The sequence below is a fragment of the Rhinoraja longicauda genome, chromosome 2, assembly GCF_053455715.1.
Source record: "Rhinoraja longicauda isolate Sanriku21f chromosome 2, sRhiLon1.1, whole genome shotgun sequence".
In the NCBI taxonomy this organism is placed as follows: Eukaryota; Metazoa; Chordata; class Chondrichthyes; order Rajiformes; family Arhynchobatidae; genus Rhinoraja; species Rhinoraja longicauda.
Window position 1 is genome coordinate 31243631 of NC_135954.1, and position 19427 is coordinate 31263057.

Sequence of the window (19427 nt, forward strand, 5' to 3'; positions counted from 1 at the left end):
CAGAAGGTACAAAAGCTTGAACGTGTGGAACAGATTCTTTCCCTCTGTTATCAGAATTCTGAAGCACCCTTCCGCAGGCCAGGGTACAGTTTGATTCATCTATATCCCACTGAGGACATTGGACTTTGAATCAGGAAATAATGCGCTACAATGCTGAGGTTAATTCTGCACTTAGTATCTCCCACTTTGCTCTATCTCTTGTACTTGAGTTTGAACTGATTATATTTATGCCCATGATATATGATCTGTTTGGATAGCATGCAAAACAAAGCTTTTCACTGTACCTCGGTACATGTGACAATAATAAACCTAAATCTAAACCTAAGGAGGCTTTGGGTATAAGATAGGGAAAGAAAGTGATGATGTGGAAAGACTTGGTGCAGGAATGACAGAAAAAACTTGGACCCAGGCAGTTGATTGCAGGTTGTCAAGAGCAGGATAATGGAACAACGAGCCAAACTCAGAGGAATGAACTAAAGGGTGTTTGAGATTGAATGCAAAGGCAGAGGAAATTGTAGAGGTTTTGTTCAAGGAGGAGGATTTTAAAGGTTATATTTTACATGCCATGAAGTACCTTGAGGGACTGGTTATGGTGCAGCCTCCGATTTCAGTTTGCCTCCCATTGCAAGCAGACCCTTTGCCCCTGGCCCGATACTCATCCCCGCAAACAAGGTTAACAAGGACACCTAGTCTGACTGTCCTCATTTACATTTTATCTCTGTATGCTTTGATGTTACCTTCTCCTAGCTAACAATGATCTATTCTACATTTTCCTTGCTCTCCATCCACTTTGTCTCGTTTTCACACCTTACTTTTCCTTATCTCTGTATCTCCCTCTCCCCTGATTCAGTCACCCTGAAACGTCACCCATTCCTATCCGGAGATGCTGCCTGTCCCTCTGAGTTACTCCAGCATTTTGTGCCTATCTGCGGTTTAAACCAGCATCTGCAGTTCCTTCCTACAACAAGGGCACCTATGTCAGACTCTGATTTATTGACTATAATTCCGCCTTTAGCACCACAATCACAACCACACTCATCTCCAACCTCCGGGACCTAGGGGTCAGCATCCACCTCTGCAAATGTATCCTCAACTTCCATAGACTACAATCATGGTGACAAAACGTCCTCAACGATAATTCTCAACGCAGGTGCCCCCACAACAATTTGTTGACAGTCTCTTACTATACTCCCTATACACTTACGACAGTGTGGCCAAATTCTGCTCTCACTCCATTTACAAGTTTGCAGATGGCACAGCACAGTAGGTCAGATGAGGAATGATGATAAAATGGAGTACAGAAAGGATATCAAGTACTTAGCAACATTGAGTCAAGACAGCAACCTAACTGCATTCAGTGCTCCCGGGTGGCCTCCTTTACATCGGCGAGACGAAGCATACGTTAGGCAACCATTTCACCGAATACTAGTGCTTGGTCTGCCTAGGGCTGCTGTATCTCCCTGTTGTTAAGCATTTTAACTTTTTAACTTTCCTTCCCATTCCTATACTAATCTTTCCGACCTGGGACACTTCCATTGCCAGAGTAAGGCCACACACAAACTGGGGGAACAGCACCACATATTCCGCTTGGGTAGGTTTCAACCCAACTGTATGAACATTGAATTCTCCAATTTTAGGTAACCTGCCAAAAACAAGCCCCCGATGTCCTCCCCTCTTTTTCTACCCCCTGTGTCCCACCTGGATGCGCACCAAGCTTTCATCACCCCTCACTACAATGTCTCTGAAGAAGGATCCTGAGCCGTAACGTCACTATTCATCTTCTCCAGAGATGCTGCGTGACCTGCTGAGTTTCTCCAGTTCTTTGTGTCTTTTCATTGTATGATTTTACTGGATATCATGCAAACAAAGTTTTTCACTGCATCTCAGCACACATGACAACAATAACCAATACCAATACCAATTATGCAGATCAGTAGAAACACAATATATTGTAGCACAGAGTGGCTGAGGTTGGAATATATGGGAGGTGGAAAACAGTGCACCAAAAAGGATTGTGTTCAATTGGCCAAGTCTGACATGCAGATGGCAAGTAATTCTAGAGTATCAGGAAGTCAATGGTTCAGAAATTTCAATAGACAATAGACAATAGGTGCAGGATGAGGCCATTCGGCCCTTCGAGCCAGCACCACCATTCAATGTGATCAGGGCTGATCATTCTCAATCAGTACCCCGTTCCTGCCTTCTCCCCATACCCCCTGACTCCACTATCATTAAGAGCTCTATCTAGCTCTCTCTTGAATGCATTCAGAGAATTGGCCTCCACTGCCTTCTGAGGCAGAGAATTCCACAGAATCACAACTCTGACTGAAAAGGTTTTTCCTCATCTCAGTTCTAAATGGCCTACCCCTTATTCTTAAATTGTGGCCCCTTGTTCTGGACTCCCCCAACATTGGGATTGTAATGTCAGTCAGTACCCTACCTCCAATACCATGTGCTCTAATTTTGCCCACTAATCTCCTATGTGGAACCTTGTCGAAGGCTTTCTGAAAGTCAAGGTACACCACATCCACCGGCTCTCCCCTTCCTTCACTTTAGCTTAGTTTAGTGATGCAGCTTGGAAACAGGTCCTTCGGCCCACCGACACCACACTGACCATCGATCACCGGTTCACATTTTCCCACTGTTATCCCATTTTCTCATCCACTTCCTACTCACGAGGGGCAATTTGCAGGGGCCAATTAAATCCAGAGAACTCAGAGGAAAGGCGCATGGTCATAGGAAGAACATGAAAATTCCACACAGACAGTACCCGAGGTCAGGATTCATCCTGGGTCTCTGGAGCTCTGGGGCAGCAGTAATCAACTATTGTAATGGAGGAAACATGCAGCTTTTGTGTAAGAAGGAACTGCAGATACTGGTTTAAACCGAAGATAGACATAAAAAGCTGGAGTAACTCAGCGGGACAGGCAGCATCTCTGGAGGGAAGGAATGGGTGACTTCTCGGGTCGAGCCTGAAACGTCACCCATTCCTTCTCTCCATAGATGCTGCCTGTCCCGCTGAGGTACTCCAGCGTCTTGTGTCAAACTTGCACCTTACAACAGCAATTGTCCTGGTGGCATGAATTTATTGTAGCTGATGTAAGTAATGAAAATGAACATATTTGCTGGAATGCAGCATACCACACATTAAATTTTGTAAGTCATATTATATGTGGAAAGTTAGAATATTATTTACACTTCCAAACTAAATTACTAAATTGGCAAATGTGTCGGTTGAAATTGCAGCAGGAGTATAATTCTATGTATGGAAATTGTTGTTTAAATTATTAGCTAGTGTGGGAAGAAACTGAACCCAAAATTGTTTTGTTCCATTTGAACAATGAATCATCAGTCTATGAATGAGACTGTTCTAGTCACAACAATACAGAAGAATATTCCAGCAGCAAACTGCATGCTTACTGATTCAGCTATGTCCTCTGCTTTACCATTTTGAGCAGTTTTAACAATCGTACAGGGCACAAATAAACAAAGATTTCTGATTAATCAGCAGTTGCATATAGCCATATTACTTTCCTTTAGCTGATGAAATGATAAAATTATCACAAACAAATATTATTAATGTATTATGAATATACACTGAATCCTATGACAGAAAGCAAAGAACAAACTACACTTAGTTGAGCCAGTCACCTTGTGTCACGTATGTAGGTTAATTGGCTGAGTAAATGTAAAAATAAAATAAAAAAATTGTCCCTAGTGGGTGTAGGATAGTGTTAATGTACGGGGATCGCTGGGCGGCACGGACTTGGAGGGCCGAAAAGGCCTGTTTCCGGCTGTATATATATGATATGATATATGATATGATATGATATTCCAGAAGCCCCTTTTACCTACATTCTCACCAATCATAACCCGTGTGCAGGTAAGCCCAATTCGTGTGTCTGACCTTGGAGTTGTTATTGAGCTCTTGTGGCTGGACCTTCTCGTGAATCGCCAGCAGTGACAGGCTGTATGCAAAACCAAGTTGGGCGTGAAGGAACCACAGCTCCCCCCTCAGCCACCGGTCAAACAAGGTGGCGACTGCATGGCTTTGTCCTGCCCCGTATCGGTCTGGCGGCTTGATTTTACAGCCTGATCTTATTTGGTTCTGCAGTGCGGGAGGTCTTTGACAGGAAGTGTTGGGGTCTTGTGACTAGACCTTCTCGTGAGGCTGCTGGCGAGTCGCCAGCGGTGACAGGCTGCTTGCAAAACCAACGTGGGCGTGAAGGCGCCACAAATGTCATATTTAATCTTTGTTTGATCTTTGTCAAACAAGGCAAAACAAAAGCTCAAGTAATTAAACCAAATCGCATGAAGTGTTTGTCTGATTTTCAAAGTACAAGTTGATTGTACTAGAAGGACACCTTTATCCACGCATAGAACTTTGAACAGTAAAGCACAGGAATGGACCCTTTGGCCCACAATGTTTGCCAAACATGGCATCAAGCTGAACTGATCTCATCTGCCTGCAAATGATCCATATCCCTCAATTCCCTTCAAATCCACGTGGCTATCTAAAAAGCTTATTTAATGCCACTATCATATCTGCCACCACCACCACCCCTGGCAATGCGTTCCAGGTCCCCACCACCCTCTATGTAAAAAACTTGCCCCGCACATCTCTATTATATTTTCCCCCTCTCACCTTGTAGCTATGCCCTCTAGTGTTGGACATTTCCACCCTGGGAGAAAGGTTCTGAATGTCTATCCCATCTATGCCTCTCATAATTTTAAATACTTCTATCAAATCTCCCCTCAAACTCCAACATTCCAGAGAAAATAATCCAAGCCTATCCAACTTCTCCCTGCAGCTGAAACCCTCTAATCCAGGCAGCATTCTGGTAAACCTCCTCTGCACCCTCTCCAAATCTTCCACATGGCCATTCGGTCATAAGGTCATAAGTGATAGGAGTAGAAATAGGCCATTCGGCCCATCAAGTCTACTCCCCCATTCAATCATGGCTGATCTATCTCTCCCTCCTAACCCCATTCTCCTGCCTTCTCCCCATAACCTCTGACACCTGCACTAATCAAAAATCGTTACTGCAAATGCGGCCTAACTAAAGTCCTATAGAGCTGTATCAAGACTTCCTGACTCTTAAAATCAATTCAATGCCCCTAGCAAAGAAGGCAAGCATACCATAAGCCTTCTTTACCACCCTACTTGTGCTGCCACCTTTAATGAGCTGTGACCTGTTCCAGTTGGAACAGTCTTATACTTACATAGAACGTGTCAAGCTATGTAAATAAGGTTTTGATTTGTTTCATCCTTGTGCAGACAGTATGGAAACTGGCATTTAAATTTGTGTGTACGTGTCCTTTCAATATTTACCAAACTCTATCATCTTTAATAGAGGAAAACTTTCATGGAGCAATTTCAGCCCATTGCATTGCTGAAGCACATCAGGGATCACATATATATTGGATGAAGTATGCTTGGGCGAAGTATGTTTCTGGTGAAAAATGTGACAGAAGCTCCTTGACACTTCCCTTGATCAGCCATTATATGAGCTAGTGAGGTCAGTGCATTGTTGTGTGCAGAGAATTCGCATCAGAGAGAGTGGAAGGATTCTCAGTGTGTGTCGAGAGAGATATCTGGTTCATTATCACATTTTTAGTTTAGTTTAGTTTGGTTTGGTTTAGTTTGGTTTAGTTTATTGTCATGTGTACTGAGGTACAGTGAAAAGCTTTTTTGTTGTGTGCTATCCAGCCAACGGAAACACTATATATGAATATAATCAAGCTGTCCACAGTGTACAGATACGGGATAAAAGGAATAATATTTGGTGCAAGATACAGTCCAGTAAAGTTTGATTAAAGATAGTCCGAGAGTCTCCAATGAAATAGTTGGACTTAGGATGGTTTAGTTGCCTGCTAACAGCTGGGAACTGTCCCTGAATCTGGAGGGATGCATTTTCACATTTCTGTACCTCTTATCTGATGGGAGAGGGAAGACGATGGTGTCTGGGGTGAGATTGTCCTTGATTGTGCTGGTGGCCTTGCTAATTTACTCCAGCATTTTGTGAATAAATACCTTCGATTTGTCTTCGAACAGCATCTGCAGTTATTTTCTTACACTGCCGAACTTCCTAAGCCTTTTATGGAAGTAGAGACATTTGTGTGCTTTCTTGGTCGTTGCTTTGATATGGCTGGACCAGGACAAGTTGTTGGTGATATTTACACCGAGCGACTTGAAGCTTCCAACCATCATTACTTCGGCACCATCAATGCAAACTGGGGCATGTGTACCACTTCGCTTCCGGAAATCAATCACTATCTCCTTTGTCTTGCTGACATTGAGAGAATGTTCTCCTTCCTGTTCTCCTTCTCATCATTATTTGATTTCCCGCCCAATGCAGTGGTGCCATCTGCGAATTTGGGAGAAGTATAATGTTCCTTTTTTTGGCTGATCATGTTCACTTGTTGCTTTGAGGGGTAAACCAGGGAATATTCATCCAAGGCAGCCTACTAGCATTTAATTACCGTGAAGGTGAAGGTTTGCGCCCATGATAATGGCATTTATACTTCCAGATGTGACTTGCTTTCAGTTTTGCATGCATATCCAGACCAAAGAAAGAACTGGGCACTGGTACAATTTTAAATGGTTCAAAGCCAAAGATTTAGCAAATGAGCTTTTACATTTGGCACTAAAAAATTGCTCTTCTGCTTGGATATCTGCACTGGAAACAGTGTTGCTTCCTGCCCTGACAGCAAGATAAATTAGAACTGAGAACAACATCATCTTACATTTCTGAAGCTCTTTATTATCAAGGAAACTAAAGTCCATGCACTGAAATATACTGTAAAAAGTAAAGTGGAAAGAAGTTCTGAGCAACTCTTAAACATAAATATCTTTATTAGACTATTTGTCAAATTCTTGTTAGACATAGCAATCATTGTTTATTTTTATTGCTGCAGTTATTAAGGATGCGGCATGGTGGCGCAGTGGTAGAGTTGCTGCCTTACAGCGAATGCAGCACTGGAGAACTGGGTTCGATCCCGACTACGGGTGCTGTCTGTACGGAGTTTGTACGTTCTCCCCTTGACCTGCGTGGGTTTTCTCTGAGATCTTTGGTTTCCTCCCACACTCCAAAGACGTACAGGTTTGTGGGTTAATTGGCTCAGTAAATGTAAAAAATGTCCCTGGTGTGTGTGTAGGATAGTGTTAATGTGCGGGGATCGCTGGTTGGCGTGGACCCGGTGGGCCAAAGGGCCTGTTTCAGCGCTGTATCTCTAAACTAAACTAAGCTAAAAATTAAGATTTATATCTAGACTATAAGTAACATCATTATTATTAAGTAAGAGCATTAATAAGTAAGAGCATTTTCAACAGGTATTCTGCTTAAGTAGGTTCTCTTCAATGAGGAAGTCTTGAAGTCTTTGCTGTAATTAGTAGATGTACACCTGTGGGAAAAGGCAGTCAATATTTCAAAGCAATAATGCCCTTTATGATTCCCTGAATCACTCTTCATTCCTCAATAGTCAATAGTCAAGTTTATTTGTCACATACACATAAATGTGCAGTGAAATGAAAGATTTCCCACAGTCCAACAATAAGAGCAATGAAAATAAGCAATAACACACACAATCATAAACCAACACCAAACAAAAAGAAACAAAAAGAAACATCCATCACAGTGAGTCTCCTCCAGTCACCAGCTCACTGTGATGGAAGGCCAGAATGTCTTTTTCTCTTCCCCTGCCGTCTTCTCCCGCGGTCAGGCTGTTGAATTTGCCACGTTCCAGGCCGCGCCGGACGGTGGAAGGTCCGCAGCGGCCCGACCCAAGCCCTGCGATTCAGGGCGGGCGAAGATGCTGCCGCTGCCGCTGCACGTCGGGGCGGTCGGGGCTCCCGACATTGAAGCCCCCGCCGGGCAGAGAAAAATCCCGCGGCCTATTCCAGGCCGCGCCGGACGGTGAAAGGTCCGCCGCGGGCCGACCAAAGCCCCGCGATTCAGGGCGGGCGAAGACGCTGCCGCTGCCGGAGCTCCCGATGTCGGCCCCCACCCAGGGCAGGGCCTGTGAGCTTCCAACGTCCACGCGGCCGGAGCCTCCACAGGCGAGTCCCAGGTGGAGGCCGCCAGCTCCAGGGGTTTGGCCGATGGTAGGCCGCAGCGGGAACGGAGACACGACCCAGAAACAAAAGGTCGCGTCTCCGTTCGGAAGAGACAATTTTATATTTACAGTTCCCGTTCCCCCTCCCCCCCCCCCCCCCCCTAGTACACAACCCCAAAAAACTACATCACATTTACACTACAATCAAGACAAAAAAACAACATAAAAACACAAAGACAGACGGACTGCAGGTAAGCCGCAGCTGCTAGGGCTTCTTACAGCACTTTCTCATGCTATACCTGTGCACTTTCTCATGCTATACCTGTGCACTTTCTCATGCTATACCTGTGCGCTTTATCTGTTCCCATTCTACCGTCCAAAGACCTGACATTTGATTCACTTACATTTCTTCTGAAAAAGACAAGCGTACCAGATGCCTTCTTTATCACTCCATCTACTTGTGTTGCCACTTTCAGGGAGTTATGGACTTGGACCCCCAAGATCCCACTGTACATCATTGGTGTTAAGGGCCTTGCCATTAATTGTATATTTCCCCCTTGCATTCAATACTAGTGTGGAAAGCAGTGCAGAGCAGGTTTGTGGACTGATTTTCTCGAGATGGCATTCTTTCATGTACAGGATGCGGGCAATGGAATGAAGGGGTTGACATTTGAAGAAAGCTTGGGCAGGTTGGGCCTCTCCATTCATGTGTAGAAGAATGAAACACGGAATGTTCTGACAGGGATTGACAATGGATGCTGAGAGGATGTTCCGTTTCAGAGTAAGGAGTCACCCATTGGGGATGACAATAATGAAGATTTTCTTCTCTAAAAGGTGGTGACTCTTTGGAATTGTCAATCCCGGAGAGCTATGGAGATGGATCCTATTTAGGGAGAAGAATGAGATATTTGAACACAAGGAATTCAAGGGAAATGGGATAAGAGAGGGAATATGGTCTGTATTCCACGATTGGATAAGCCACGATCTTAATGTATGGTGGAGCAAAACTGATGAGCTGATAAGTCTATTCCTGGACCAATTTCTTATGTTGTAATGAGTACCCATGCGGGAGATAATCTCAGTGGAGATGTATCATCAGAGACCATTTCCAGGAGCTCCGTCTGAAGAATCTATAATTCAGTCTTTGAAGGAGCTCTGCTTATTTCTGTAGCCCGTTCAGTAAACAAGTTCCGTAGCTGAAGAAGGGTCTCGACCCGAAACTCCCAGTTCGCTCCCAAGCCGGATTACAGGTACTGACCACATTTCACAACAGTTCTCCTTCCGTGCCCTGCGTTCTACACTGGCTGTGTTGCGCCGGCACCAGCAAGCCCCCGCTCTGACTCTCCCGCACCTCCGGGCCTCACTCACCCACACCTGCAACGGACCCCAACTTTATTTCAATCTTCGCCAGGTCCACGCCCTCAACAAACACTTCCTCCCCTACCTGGACTCCACTGGGGATCACAAGCTTGTCCGCCACCAGACCGGTCCCTCCACTGACACTCCTCGACTTGACCGCCCACAGGCCCGGGGTTCCACCGCTGGACCGCGCCGCCTGCCCGACCACCACGAGGCCGAGATTGCCACCACGGGTAGCAGCACCAACATCCACCACCTCTCCGATCTTCACCTCCTTCCCGGCCTAACCCAGGCCTGGACCACCGAAGCTGCAGCGGCTGTCGACTTTCACCACCTCCCTGGGGCCGCTGTAACCGCCTTTTACTGTCTCCCGGGGGCCACCAATACTGCTGCCGCTGACCCGTATCTCTACTCCAGCCCCCCACGGACCCCCACCAGCGACTTCGCCGACACTCGCCTCTTCACCACCCACCAGCGGGCCGGAGCCGACGCCTCACCTGAGTTCCAGGCTCAGCAACAGGCCCACGACCTCCATGATGCAGACTCCAACATCACGTGGTCTGACTCTGCTAGGTCCTACTGCTCCGCCCCCCCCCCCTCCTACACGGAACCTCAATAGTGATGGGTCTTCCCCTTCCCCCTCTTTTTACCAGGTTACCCCGACCACACCCCACCCATACAATAGTCCTCACGCTCCCCTCCTCTCTGAACACCCACCATCCCCCCACCAGATCTCTCCTTGGCCTTTGTCCACTCCCCTGCCCTTCTCTGACCCCAAACCACACCCTTGTTGTGCCTTCACCATCCCCCCTGACCTCCCCCTTTCTGATACGGAATGGTCTGTCCTCACCAGACCCTCAGACACCTCCTCCTACTTACCCTTGGACCATGATCCCACAGATGAGCACCAGGCCTTAATCTCAAACACCATTACTGATTTCATCACTTCATCGCTTCACGGAACACCTTAAGTCAGCACATGTGAACTAACCTGATCTCCCAGTTGCTGGACACTAAATATTTTTCCCCATTTCTACACAGACCTTTCTGTTCTTGGTCTCCTCCATTGTCAGAGTGAGGGTAAATGCAAATTGGAGGAACAGCATCTCATATTTCACTTGGGCAGCTTACAGCCCAGTGGTATGAATATTGATTTCTCTCACTTCTGGTAGCCCCGACATTCCCTCTCTCTCTATCCCTCCCCCACCCAAGTCGCACTAGCTTCTCATATTCACCCTACGATGTTTCCTTTATCATTGTTACTTTTTTGCATATCTTTCATTCGTTGATCTTTATCTCTCCACATCACCGTCTATATCTCTCGTTTCCCTTATCCCTAACCAGTCTGAAGAAGGGTCTCGACCCGAAACGCCACCCATTCCTTCTCTCCGGAGATGCTGCCTGTCCCGCTGAATTACTCCAGCTTTTTTTTGTCTATCTTTGGCCTATGTTAAACTATGTCACCAGGTGGCTGGTGAATGGCCCAGCTCTGATGGCCAGGCACACCAACATTCCACACATCTCATGGTCCACACTTGTGATTCGTGAGATGCCCAAACATCGCCTTTGTTTCTTTGTCTATCAGTGGAAGGAGCAAAAGCCACATCCAGAAAGTGATGAGCAGCAACTACCTCACATTTGGATTTACCTTAATTTCTGTTTGCCAGTGATTTCTCATGACACTACCCTCCTCCCCTTGTCTTCCTAATTTCCTTTTCAAGTGCCTCCCAATACTTGTTGTACTCTAGACAGGCCTCCCTTATTATTAATTGACCTGCGTGGGTTTACTCCGAGATCTTCGGTTTCCTCCCACACTCCAAAGACGTACAGGTATGTAGGTTAATTGGCTGGGTAAATGTAAAAATTGTCCCTAGTGGGTGTAGGATAGTGTTAATGTACGGGGATCACTGGGCGGCACGGACTTGGAGGGCCGAAAAGGCCTGTTTCCGGCTGTATGTATATGATATGATATGATATGATGATATCTGACATGCTTCCTCTTTTCTCCTTATCCAACCCTCAACTTCCCCTGACATCCAGTGTTCCCTATACATATCACCCTCTAGGCTTTTACCCTGACAGGAATACATTGGCCTTGCACTAGAATCTTTTAGCAATGTCAACATCTTGAGAAGCAGCGCAAACCACAGCTGGGGCATCTTTCTTCTTGGGGTCCTAAAGGGGATCCATTACTGAGACTCTGACATTATGTATGCATGAGTTTCCTGACCTGCGATGCCAAGGAGTCAGGTTTTCAGATTAGGCCTCTTTCAGATCTGTCTGGGTCTGCAAGGAGTTCTTTTTTAAAAATTGTGGAATACAAATGTGAAACAAGAGCTTTTGAAAAAATAAAGCATAGATAAAGAAGGACAGCCACTATCGGTTAAAAAAAATCAACAAGTTGATACAAGGAACTGTAGATGCTGGTTTACAAATAAAGGACACAAAGTGCTGGATTACTCAACGGATCAGGCTAGATCTCTGGAAACGTGGATAGGTTAAGTTTTGGGTTGGGCCACTTCTTCAAACAGTATTCTTCACTGTGTTCAGTCACTCTTCTTCAAACTGAACAGGTTGCATTTTGCTCATGGTGCATAAAAAGCTATCCATGCAGGTGTTAAGATAAAAAAGAACATAAGTTGAGATGGGAGTTTTTGACTGAGTATTGAAACGGTATAAAAACACAGAGTTGGTGCCGAGGAGCTGTTTGTGACATAAATGGGACACCTTAAATGATAAAGTGATCTGACACATTGAAGTGCTTTGCAGAAATATGCTGATTTTGTCGGAATACTATCCGATCAGCTTCACCTTGAATACAGTTAAGCACATAATTTTTTCAGAAGTGAGCCTTTTGACAGTTTTATGCTCCTCTCGCTCAAACTTAATGTTGTATTCTGTATAAATGACATCACACTGCCTTTTTTGCTCTCATGAAACATGACATCAATTCAATTTACAATCACCAAGGGAAGTCTTTAAATCCACTAAAATTAAATGGTCAGAGTCTCGCGTGTACATGTGGGCACAAAATATAATCCCTCTATTTAATGATTTCAAGTAGAAAAGTTTACAAAAGTTTCCAAGAAATGTTGACGTTGAAAAAAATAGACATTTATTTGTATTCAGAAAGGCAATCACTTTATGTTAGATTAAGTATATTAGATTAAGTATGTTAGCTAAGATTAATTCAAGAAACATCTCTACTTTAACATAGCTCTAAAGTTCAAGGCAATTGATTTTTTTGGAAGTATTTATGAAATTCAAAGTTCCAGTAATTCCTTCTGCTGGAGGCTTCCTGTTTCCATTTTACCTTCAAACAAGGGATTAGAAAAGGAAGTGGGTTCATTTGAGACCTTGGAAAACACCTGTTTAAAATGAACAAGAGACAGTCTGTTAGCCCGAAAGTAGTTTCTTCCATGAGCTACTTTGCACTTGCTTCTAATCAGTTATTGAAACATAGAAACATAGAAAATAGGTGCAGGCGTAGGCCATTCGGCCCTTCGAGCCAGCACCGCCATTCAATTTGATCATGGCTGATCATCCAAAATCAGTACCCCGTTCCTGTTTTTACCCCATATCCCTTGATTCCTTTAGCCCTAAGAGCCAAATCTATCTTTCTCTTGAAACTATCTGTGTTTCAGAGCAGATTACTTATCAATAATATTGAACATTATTATTGGTCCTTATAATCATAATTAACGTGTCTGGGCTGAGCTATTTTTACAATTTACTGGATCGAATCTTACCTTATGCGGAGTTTGCCAGGGGTAAACACTGATAGCTGGGCTTGTCAAACTGTCCTCTTTTGTAAACTGAAAAGAAAAGCATAATGGCATGGCACTGTTTTGGCAAGCACTCCACTACGCCAGACAGTTTCACACTGAGAACTGTCAAGAAAATGAATATCACAGAATATGTTGACTAATTATATTTTTATTGCGGAGCATCGGGCAACTCTCAGGATAACAAGCATACAGAGAAAAATACATTTGTCTTATGAATTAACATGTCAGAACCTTTCTTTTTGAGCTGGTGGGAATGGTATTCTGCCAGTTTCAGTTAGAGATATTGTATCTTGTAGGTATTAATTAAGTGGAAGTTTAGCTTTTATTTTGTCATATTATTTTCTTTTATCATATTTTAGGTAGTGATATTCAAACAGCATGTTTTATCTTCAGGCACCCTTTATTTTGGGTTTTCTCTCTTCTGGTGAAGGCAAGGATACCTACTGGGCTAATCTTCCTTGGGTTCCTCAGCTGTCTCCTCCCGTGAGATGTCATTAGTGGTGTGCATAAACAAATAGATTAGAGGGAAGGTGAACAGACTTAATTCTTAACTGTGTAGGAAGGAACTGCAGATGCAGGTTTAAACCAAAGATAGACACAACATGCTGGAGTAACTCAGCGGGACAGGCAGCATTTCTGGAGAGAAGGAATGGGTGACATTTTGTGTCGAGTCTGAAGAAGCATCTCAACCCGAAACATCACCCATTCCTTCTCTCCAGAGATGCTGCCTGTCCCGCTGAGTTACTCCAGTAATTCTTAACTGTGTTCGGTGGGGTACGAGAACACACTGCCAGCAATAACGGTAAAGACCGTAAGCAAACTTTATATTGAAAAAGTATTGAGATGAGAATTCAACATGCAGTAAACTACATGGGCTACATATCATTGTATTGGAAAGTGGACCAGTCGGTTACCTCTTTTTTTTCAGCTTGGCATAATTGTTAATAACACGTTATTATTTTTATCGTGTATCTGTACACTGTGTATGGCTTGATTGTAATCATGTATAGTATTTCTGCTGACTGGATAGCACGCAACAAAAAAGCTTTTCACATGTACCTTGATACACATGACAAGAAACTAAACTAAACTGAACTAAACTTAACTAGACAGCACAGAGACTGGCCCTTCGGCCATTGACCTTCAAATGCTCACTTGTACTAATCCCATTTTTTATTTGCGTCACCTTCCTCTGAATTACTCCCAGTTTATTGTATTTCTCACTCACTTGCAAGCAACGGGCAATTTGAAGACACTAATTAACCTACCGACCCTCATATCTTTGGCTTGTGAGAGGAAACCAAAGCCCCTTGTGGAAACCTAGACTGTCAGAGTAGGAACATGCAAACTCCACACAGACAGTACCGGATATCAGGATTGCTGGAGCTGGGAGGCAGCAACTCTACCAGCTACACTGCCCGCCCGACGTCTGTACACTGCTCCTGTATTCCATTCAGAAACCTTTCACGATGAAGAACAGTAATTGATTTAGCAGAATTTATCATTGTGCAGCATTATTTATTTTATATATTGAGTTTAACTGAGATAATTAGCAAGAGAACTGTCCTGCTGAAGTACCAAGACTAATATTGTGAAGCAGTCAATATGTATGAGAGTCATTGGGTTAATTGTCTATCTACTAACACTGCTCACAGTCATTGATCCACCTGACACAGAAATTCCAACACACGCCATTTTTAAACAGATCAGACAATCCAATTAAAATACATAATCACAGAACATAGAACATAGAACAGTACAGCACAGGAACAGGCCTTCTGACCCACACTGTCTATATTGAATATGATGCCGAAGACCAACTCTTCTCAGCCTGCATATAATTCAAATCCCTCCATTGCCTGCATATCTATGTGCTTATTCAAAAATCTCTTAAATGCCACTATTGTATCATTCACCGTCCTCTGTGTTAAAAACTTGCTCCGCACATTTCCTTAAATCTTACCCATCTCACCTTAAAGCTATGCTCTAGTATTTGATATTTCCACTCTGGGAAAAAGGCTCTGACTGTCTACCTAGTCTATGGGTCTTCTAATTTCATATACTTTGAAAAGGTCCCTCAACCTCGACGTTCCAGAGAAAACAATCCGGGTCTGTTCAACCTCTCCATGTAGCTAATACCCCCAATCCAAGAATCATTTTGGTAAACTTCCTCTGCACTCTTTCCGAACCCTCAATATCCTTCCTGTAAGACTGTGAGACTGCACAACCATCGCTACTCCCAGCAGACCAGTCAACAGACCAGTTAACAGTAACAGTTTAAAAAAAAACATAGTAAATGATGACAATTATCCTTATCTTTATTTTTATTTATAATGAATGTCTCTTGCTATCCACTTTGCTGCTGTAACACTGCAAATTTCCCCGGTGTGGGACAAATAAAGGAATATATTATTATTAGTAATGGGGTGGCCAGAATGGGGTGGCATGAATTACGCCAAATGTAGCACCAAACTCTTCCCCATTGGTCATTTGGCACATCCACCACACCACACTGAACTGGTAGTGGCTTAAAATGTGCCCTTTTTGGCATTAGCACCTATCCAAAATATATCAAACTGATCAGCCAAGCATAACCCCAGAAGAGGCAGGGGCATTCAATGATTGCAAAAAGGAAAATAAATGGGAGGGGGTTAGAGTCATAGAGTCTAACATTCTACAGCATGGAAACAGGCCCTTCGGCCCAACTTGCCTACACCTACCAACATGCCCCATCTACATTAGTCCCACCTGCCTGTGCTTGGCCCATAACCTTCTAAACCCTGTTCTATCCAACTAAACTAAAGGAGTTGAGTAGGGATATGGGACAGACTAAAGTGCTCTGGAGAGAGCCCGCATTGACTTGACGGGCTAAATGTCTTCCTTCTCTGCTGTGAGTGGTGTCATATTTCCTTATAACTTAGAAGGAAGCCATTTGACATTGAGTTTATGGCAGCTCTCCGAGCAATCACATCAATCCTATTCTCCCACTTATTTCCATGTAACTTATTGTCCTGCACACACCATTATTACCTCCATATTATTCCACCACACTGGGGACTATCAACTGCAGCCAAATAACTTACCAACGAGCATGTCTTTGTGATCTGGGTGGAAACTGGAGCCCCTGCGGGAAACCTAAACCATCGAAGGGATAACGTGCAAACGCCACATAGACAACACCTCAGAATAAAACACAACTCGACCAGCAGTGCCACTATGCATGACTTTCATGCAGCAGGCATAGAGGGCCCTGAACGATTTTTGACTTCCAAAATTCAATGTAATGTTACAGAAATAAAGTGACCAATTTTATTAGCTGTATCAAATGGACAAAAGAGCTCTTGTGAAATGATACTCACTTTTGCTGATAAATCTGCACTGTGATCACCATACAGGATATTGGATATTGAATGACATTTGGTTGCTGGCATTGGTATCCTTTAAATAAAAAATAGAATCAATCAGTTATGAGTGATCTTCTTCGACATGGTTATACCCCAAACCTTGGTACACTTTGAGCGCGTACAATCTACTCAATGCATACTTATTTAATAAATTGACAGTCAATATTGGTTTATTTGCACAGCTCCATTGTTAAATATTTGTTTAGTAAAAAGTTGCTGTTTTCCAAAAGAAAAAGTTGCTAATTGTGGATATTACGAGCAATATATTGTGCTTCTTGTGTGTGCTCTGGCCACCTGCAGCAAGAAACTGTTACACAGCACACTGCAGATGATAACATCTTGTGCAAAAAACAAACTGCTGGAGGAACTCAGCACATCAGGCAGTATCTTTAGTAGGAAACGGACAGACCACATTTGGGGTCAGGACTTTTCTTCAGTCTGCTGCCTGAACTACTGTGCTCCCCCTGCAGTTTAATTATTTGTTCCAGAAATTTGTTGCAACTGGGTATGTGCACCTCAAGTTAACTAAACAGCTATTTATTTTCTACATGGGCTGCACATTTATAAAAATGTTTGATGAAATATACTTACAGACAGATGATGTGACATTTTACATCACTGCACCATTAAATAATTCGGGAATTATTTTGCTGCCATAGATTTTGAGTGACAAAAAAAAATGCTGATCGTGGAATCGGCATTTAAAATAATCCAGAGGAATGACTTAATGTTTTTTAACTTGTAAGCGTCCTTAAAGATGTGGGTCTGCATCTCTGAGTGCTGAAGTGAGGCATTTATCAGGTAGCTATCACCATAAACTGATAATGGTGGAATGGGTGATGGACGAACTGAGTACACTAATCTTTCAAAGATAGACACAAAATGCTGGAGTAACTCAGCAGGTCAGACAGTATGTTTGGAAAAAATGGAGAGGTGATGATTCTGGTTGGGACCCTTCGACCCGAAATGTCACCTATCCATTTCTGCCAGATATGCTCTCTGACCCGCTGAGTTACTCCAGCATTTTGTGTCTAATTTTGGTATAAACCAGTATCTACAATTACTTTTTATGACGATATACTAGTCTTTCACTTTTGTCTTGTAGGTTTTAACTCAGCCGAGGCTGATAGAACAAAGATTTCATTCCATTTGCTGTAAGGGTCCCTGTAGGCACCCAAATGAAAGTGGCAACATAAGTAGATGGAGTAGAAAGAAGGCATAAAGAAGGTATGTTTGCTTTCATTGACAGAGGCACTGAGTACAAGAGTTAATAGACAATAGACACTAGGTGCAGGAGTAGGTCATTTGGCCCTTCGAGCCAGCACCGCCATTCACTGTGATCATGGCTGATCATCCACAATCAGTACCCCGTTCCTGCCTTCTCTCCATATCCATTGACTCCAATATCTTTAAGAGCTCTATCAAAGTCTCTCTAGAAAGCATCCAGAGAATCGGCCTCTGCTGCCTTCTGCGGCAGAGAATTCCACAGATTCACAACTCTGAGAGAAAAAGTTTTTCCTCATCTCCGTTCTAAATGGCCTACCCCTTATTCTTAAACTATGAACCCTAGTGCTGGCCTCCCCCAACATCAGGAACATGTTTCTTGTCTCTAGCATGTCCAATACCTTAATAATCTTCTATGTTTCAATAAGATCCCCTCTCATCCTTCTAAATTCCAGTGTATACAAGCCCAGTCGTTCCATTCTTTCAACATATGACAGTCTCGCCATCCCGGGAATTAACCTCGTGAACCTAAGCTGCACCTCCTCAATAGCAAGAATGCCCTGCCTCAAATTTGGAGACCAAAACTGCACGCAATAATCCGTGTGTGGTCTCATGAGGGCCCTGTGCAACTGCAGAAGGACCTCTTTGCTCCTATACTCAACTCCTCTTGTTATGAAGGCCAACATTCCATTGGCTTTTTTCACTGCCTGCTGTACCTTCATGCTTCCTTTCAGTGACTGATGCACTAGGACACCCCGATCTCATTGTACTCCCCCTTTTCCTAACTTGGCACCATTCAGATAATAATCTGCCTTTGTATTCTTGCCACCAACCTCACATTTATCCACATTAAACTGCATCTGCCATGCATCCTACCACTCACCCAACCTGTCCAAGTCACCCTGCACCCCCATAGCATCCTCCTCACAATTCACACTGCCACCCAGCTTTGTGTCATCTGCAAATTTGCTAATGTTACTTTTAATCCCTTCATCTAAGTCATTAACGTATATTGTACATAGCTGTGGTCCCAGCACCAGGTCTTGCGGTACCTCACTAGTCACTGCCTGCCATTCTGAAAGGGACTTGTTCATCCCTACTCTTTATTTCCTGTCTGCCAACCAATTTTCTATCCATGTCAGTACCCTGCCACCAATACCATGTGCTCTAATTTTGCCCACTAATCTCCTACGTGGGACCTTATCAAAGGTTTTCTGAAAGTCCAGGTGCACAACATCCACTGGCTCTCCCTTGTCCATTTTCCATTTTCCTAGTTACATACTCAAAAAATTCCAGAAGATTAGTCAAGCATGATTTCCCCTTCGTAAATCCATGCTGACTCGGAGCGATCCTGTTACTGATATCCAAATGCTCCGCAATTTCGTCTTTTATAATTGACTCCAGCATCTTCCACACCACTGATGTAAAACTTATCATATTGTGATCACTGCATCCTAATGGCTCTTTTACCTCAAGTCCCCTTATCAGCTCAGGTTCATTACACAACACTAAATCCAGAATTGCCTTCTCCCTGGTAGGCTCCAGTACAAGCTGTTCTAAGAATCCATCTTGGAGGCACCCTTCTGCACTGTTCTAC

At 43.7% G+C, this 19427-nt stretch overlaps 1 protein-coding gene across 1 annotated transcript in view; it reads right to left on the reverse strand.

Annotated features, from left to right (window-relative positions):
• Nucleotides 1–12504: 12504 nt before the first annotated feature.
• The window catches only part of malrd1 (MAM and LDL receptor class A domain containing 1), a 261497-nt gene continuing 254574 nt past the window's right edge, over nucleotides 12505–19427 (reverse strand). The window contains exons 34-36 of the mRNA XM_078427721.1: nucleotides 16562–16640; nucleotides 13164–13229; nucleotides 12505–12782 (exon numbers count right to left, since the gene is read on the reverse strand). Coding sequence (XP_078283847.1) covers nucleotides 12678–12782; nucleotides 13164–13229; nucleotides 16562–16640 — 250 coding nt within the window. The 3' untranslated portion in view covers nucleotides 12505–12677. The remainder of the gene's footprint in view (nucleotides 12783–13163; nucleotides 13230–16561; nucleotides 16641–19427) is intronic.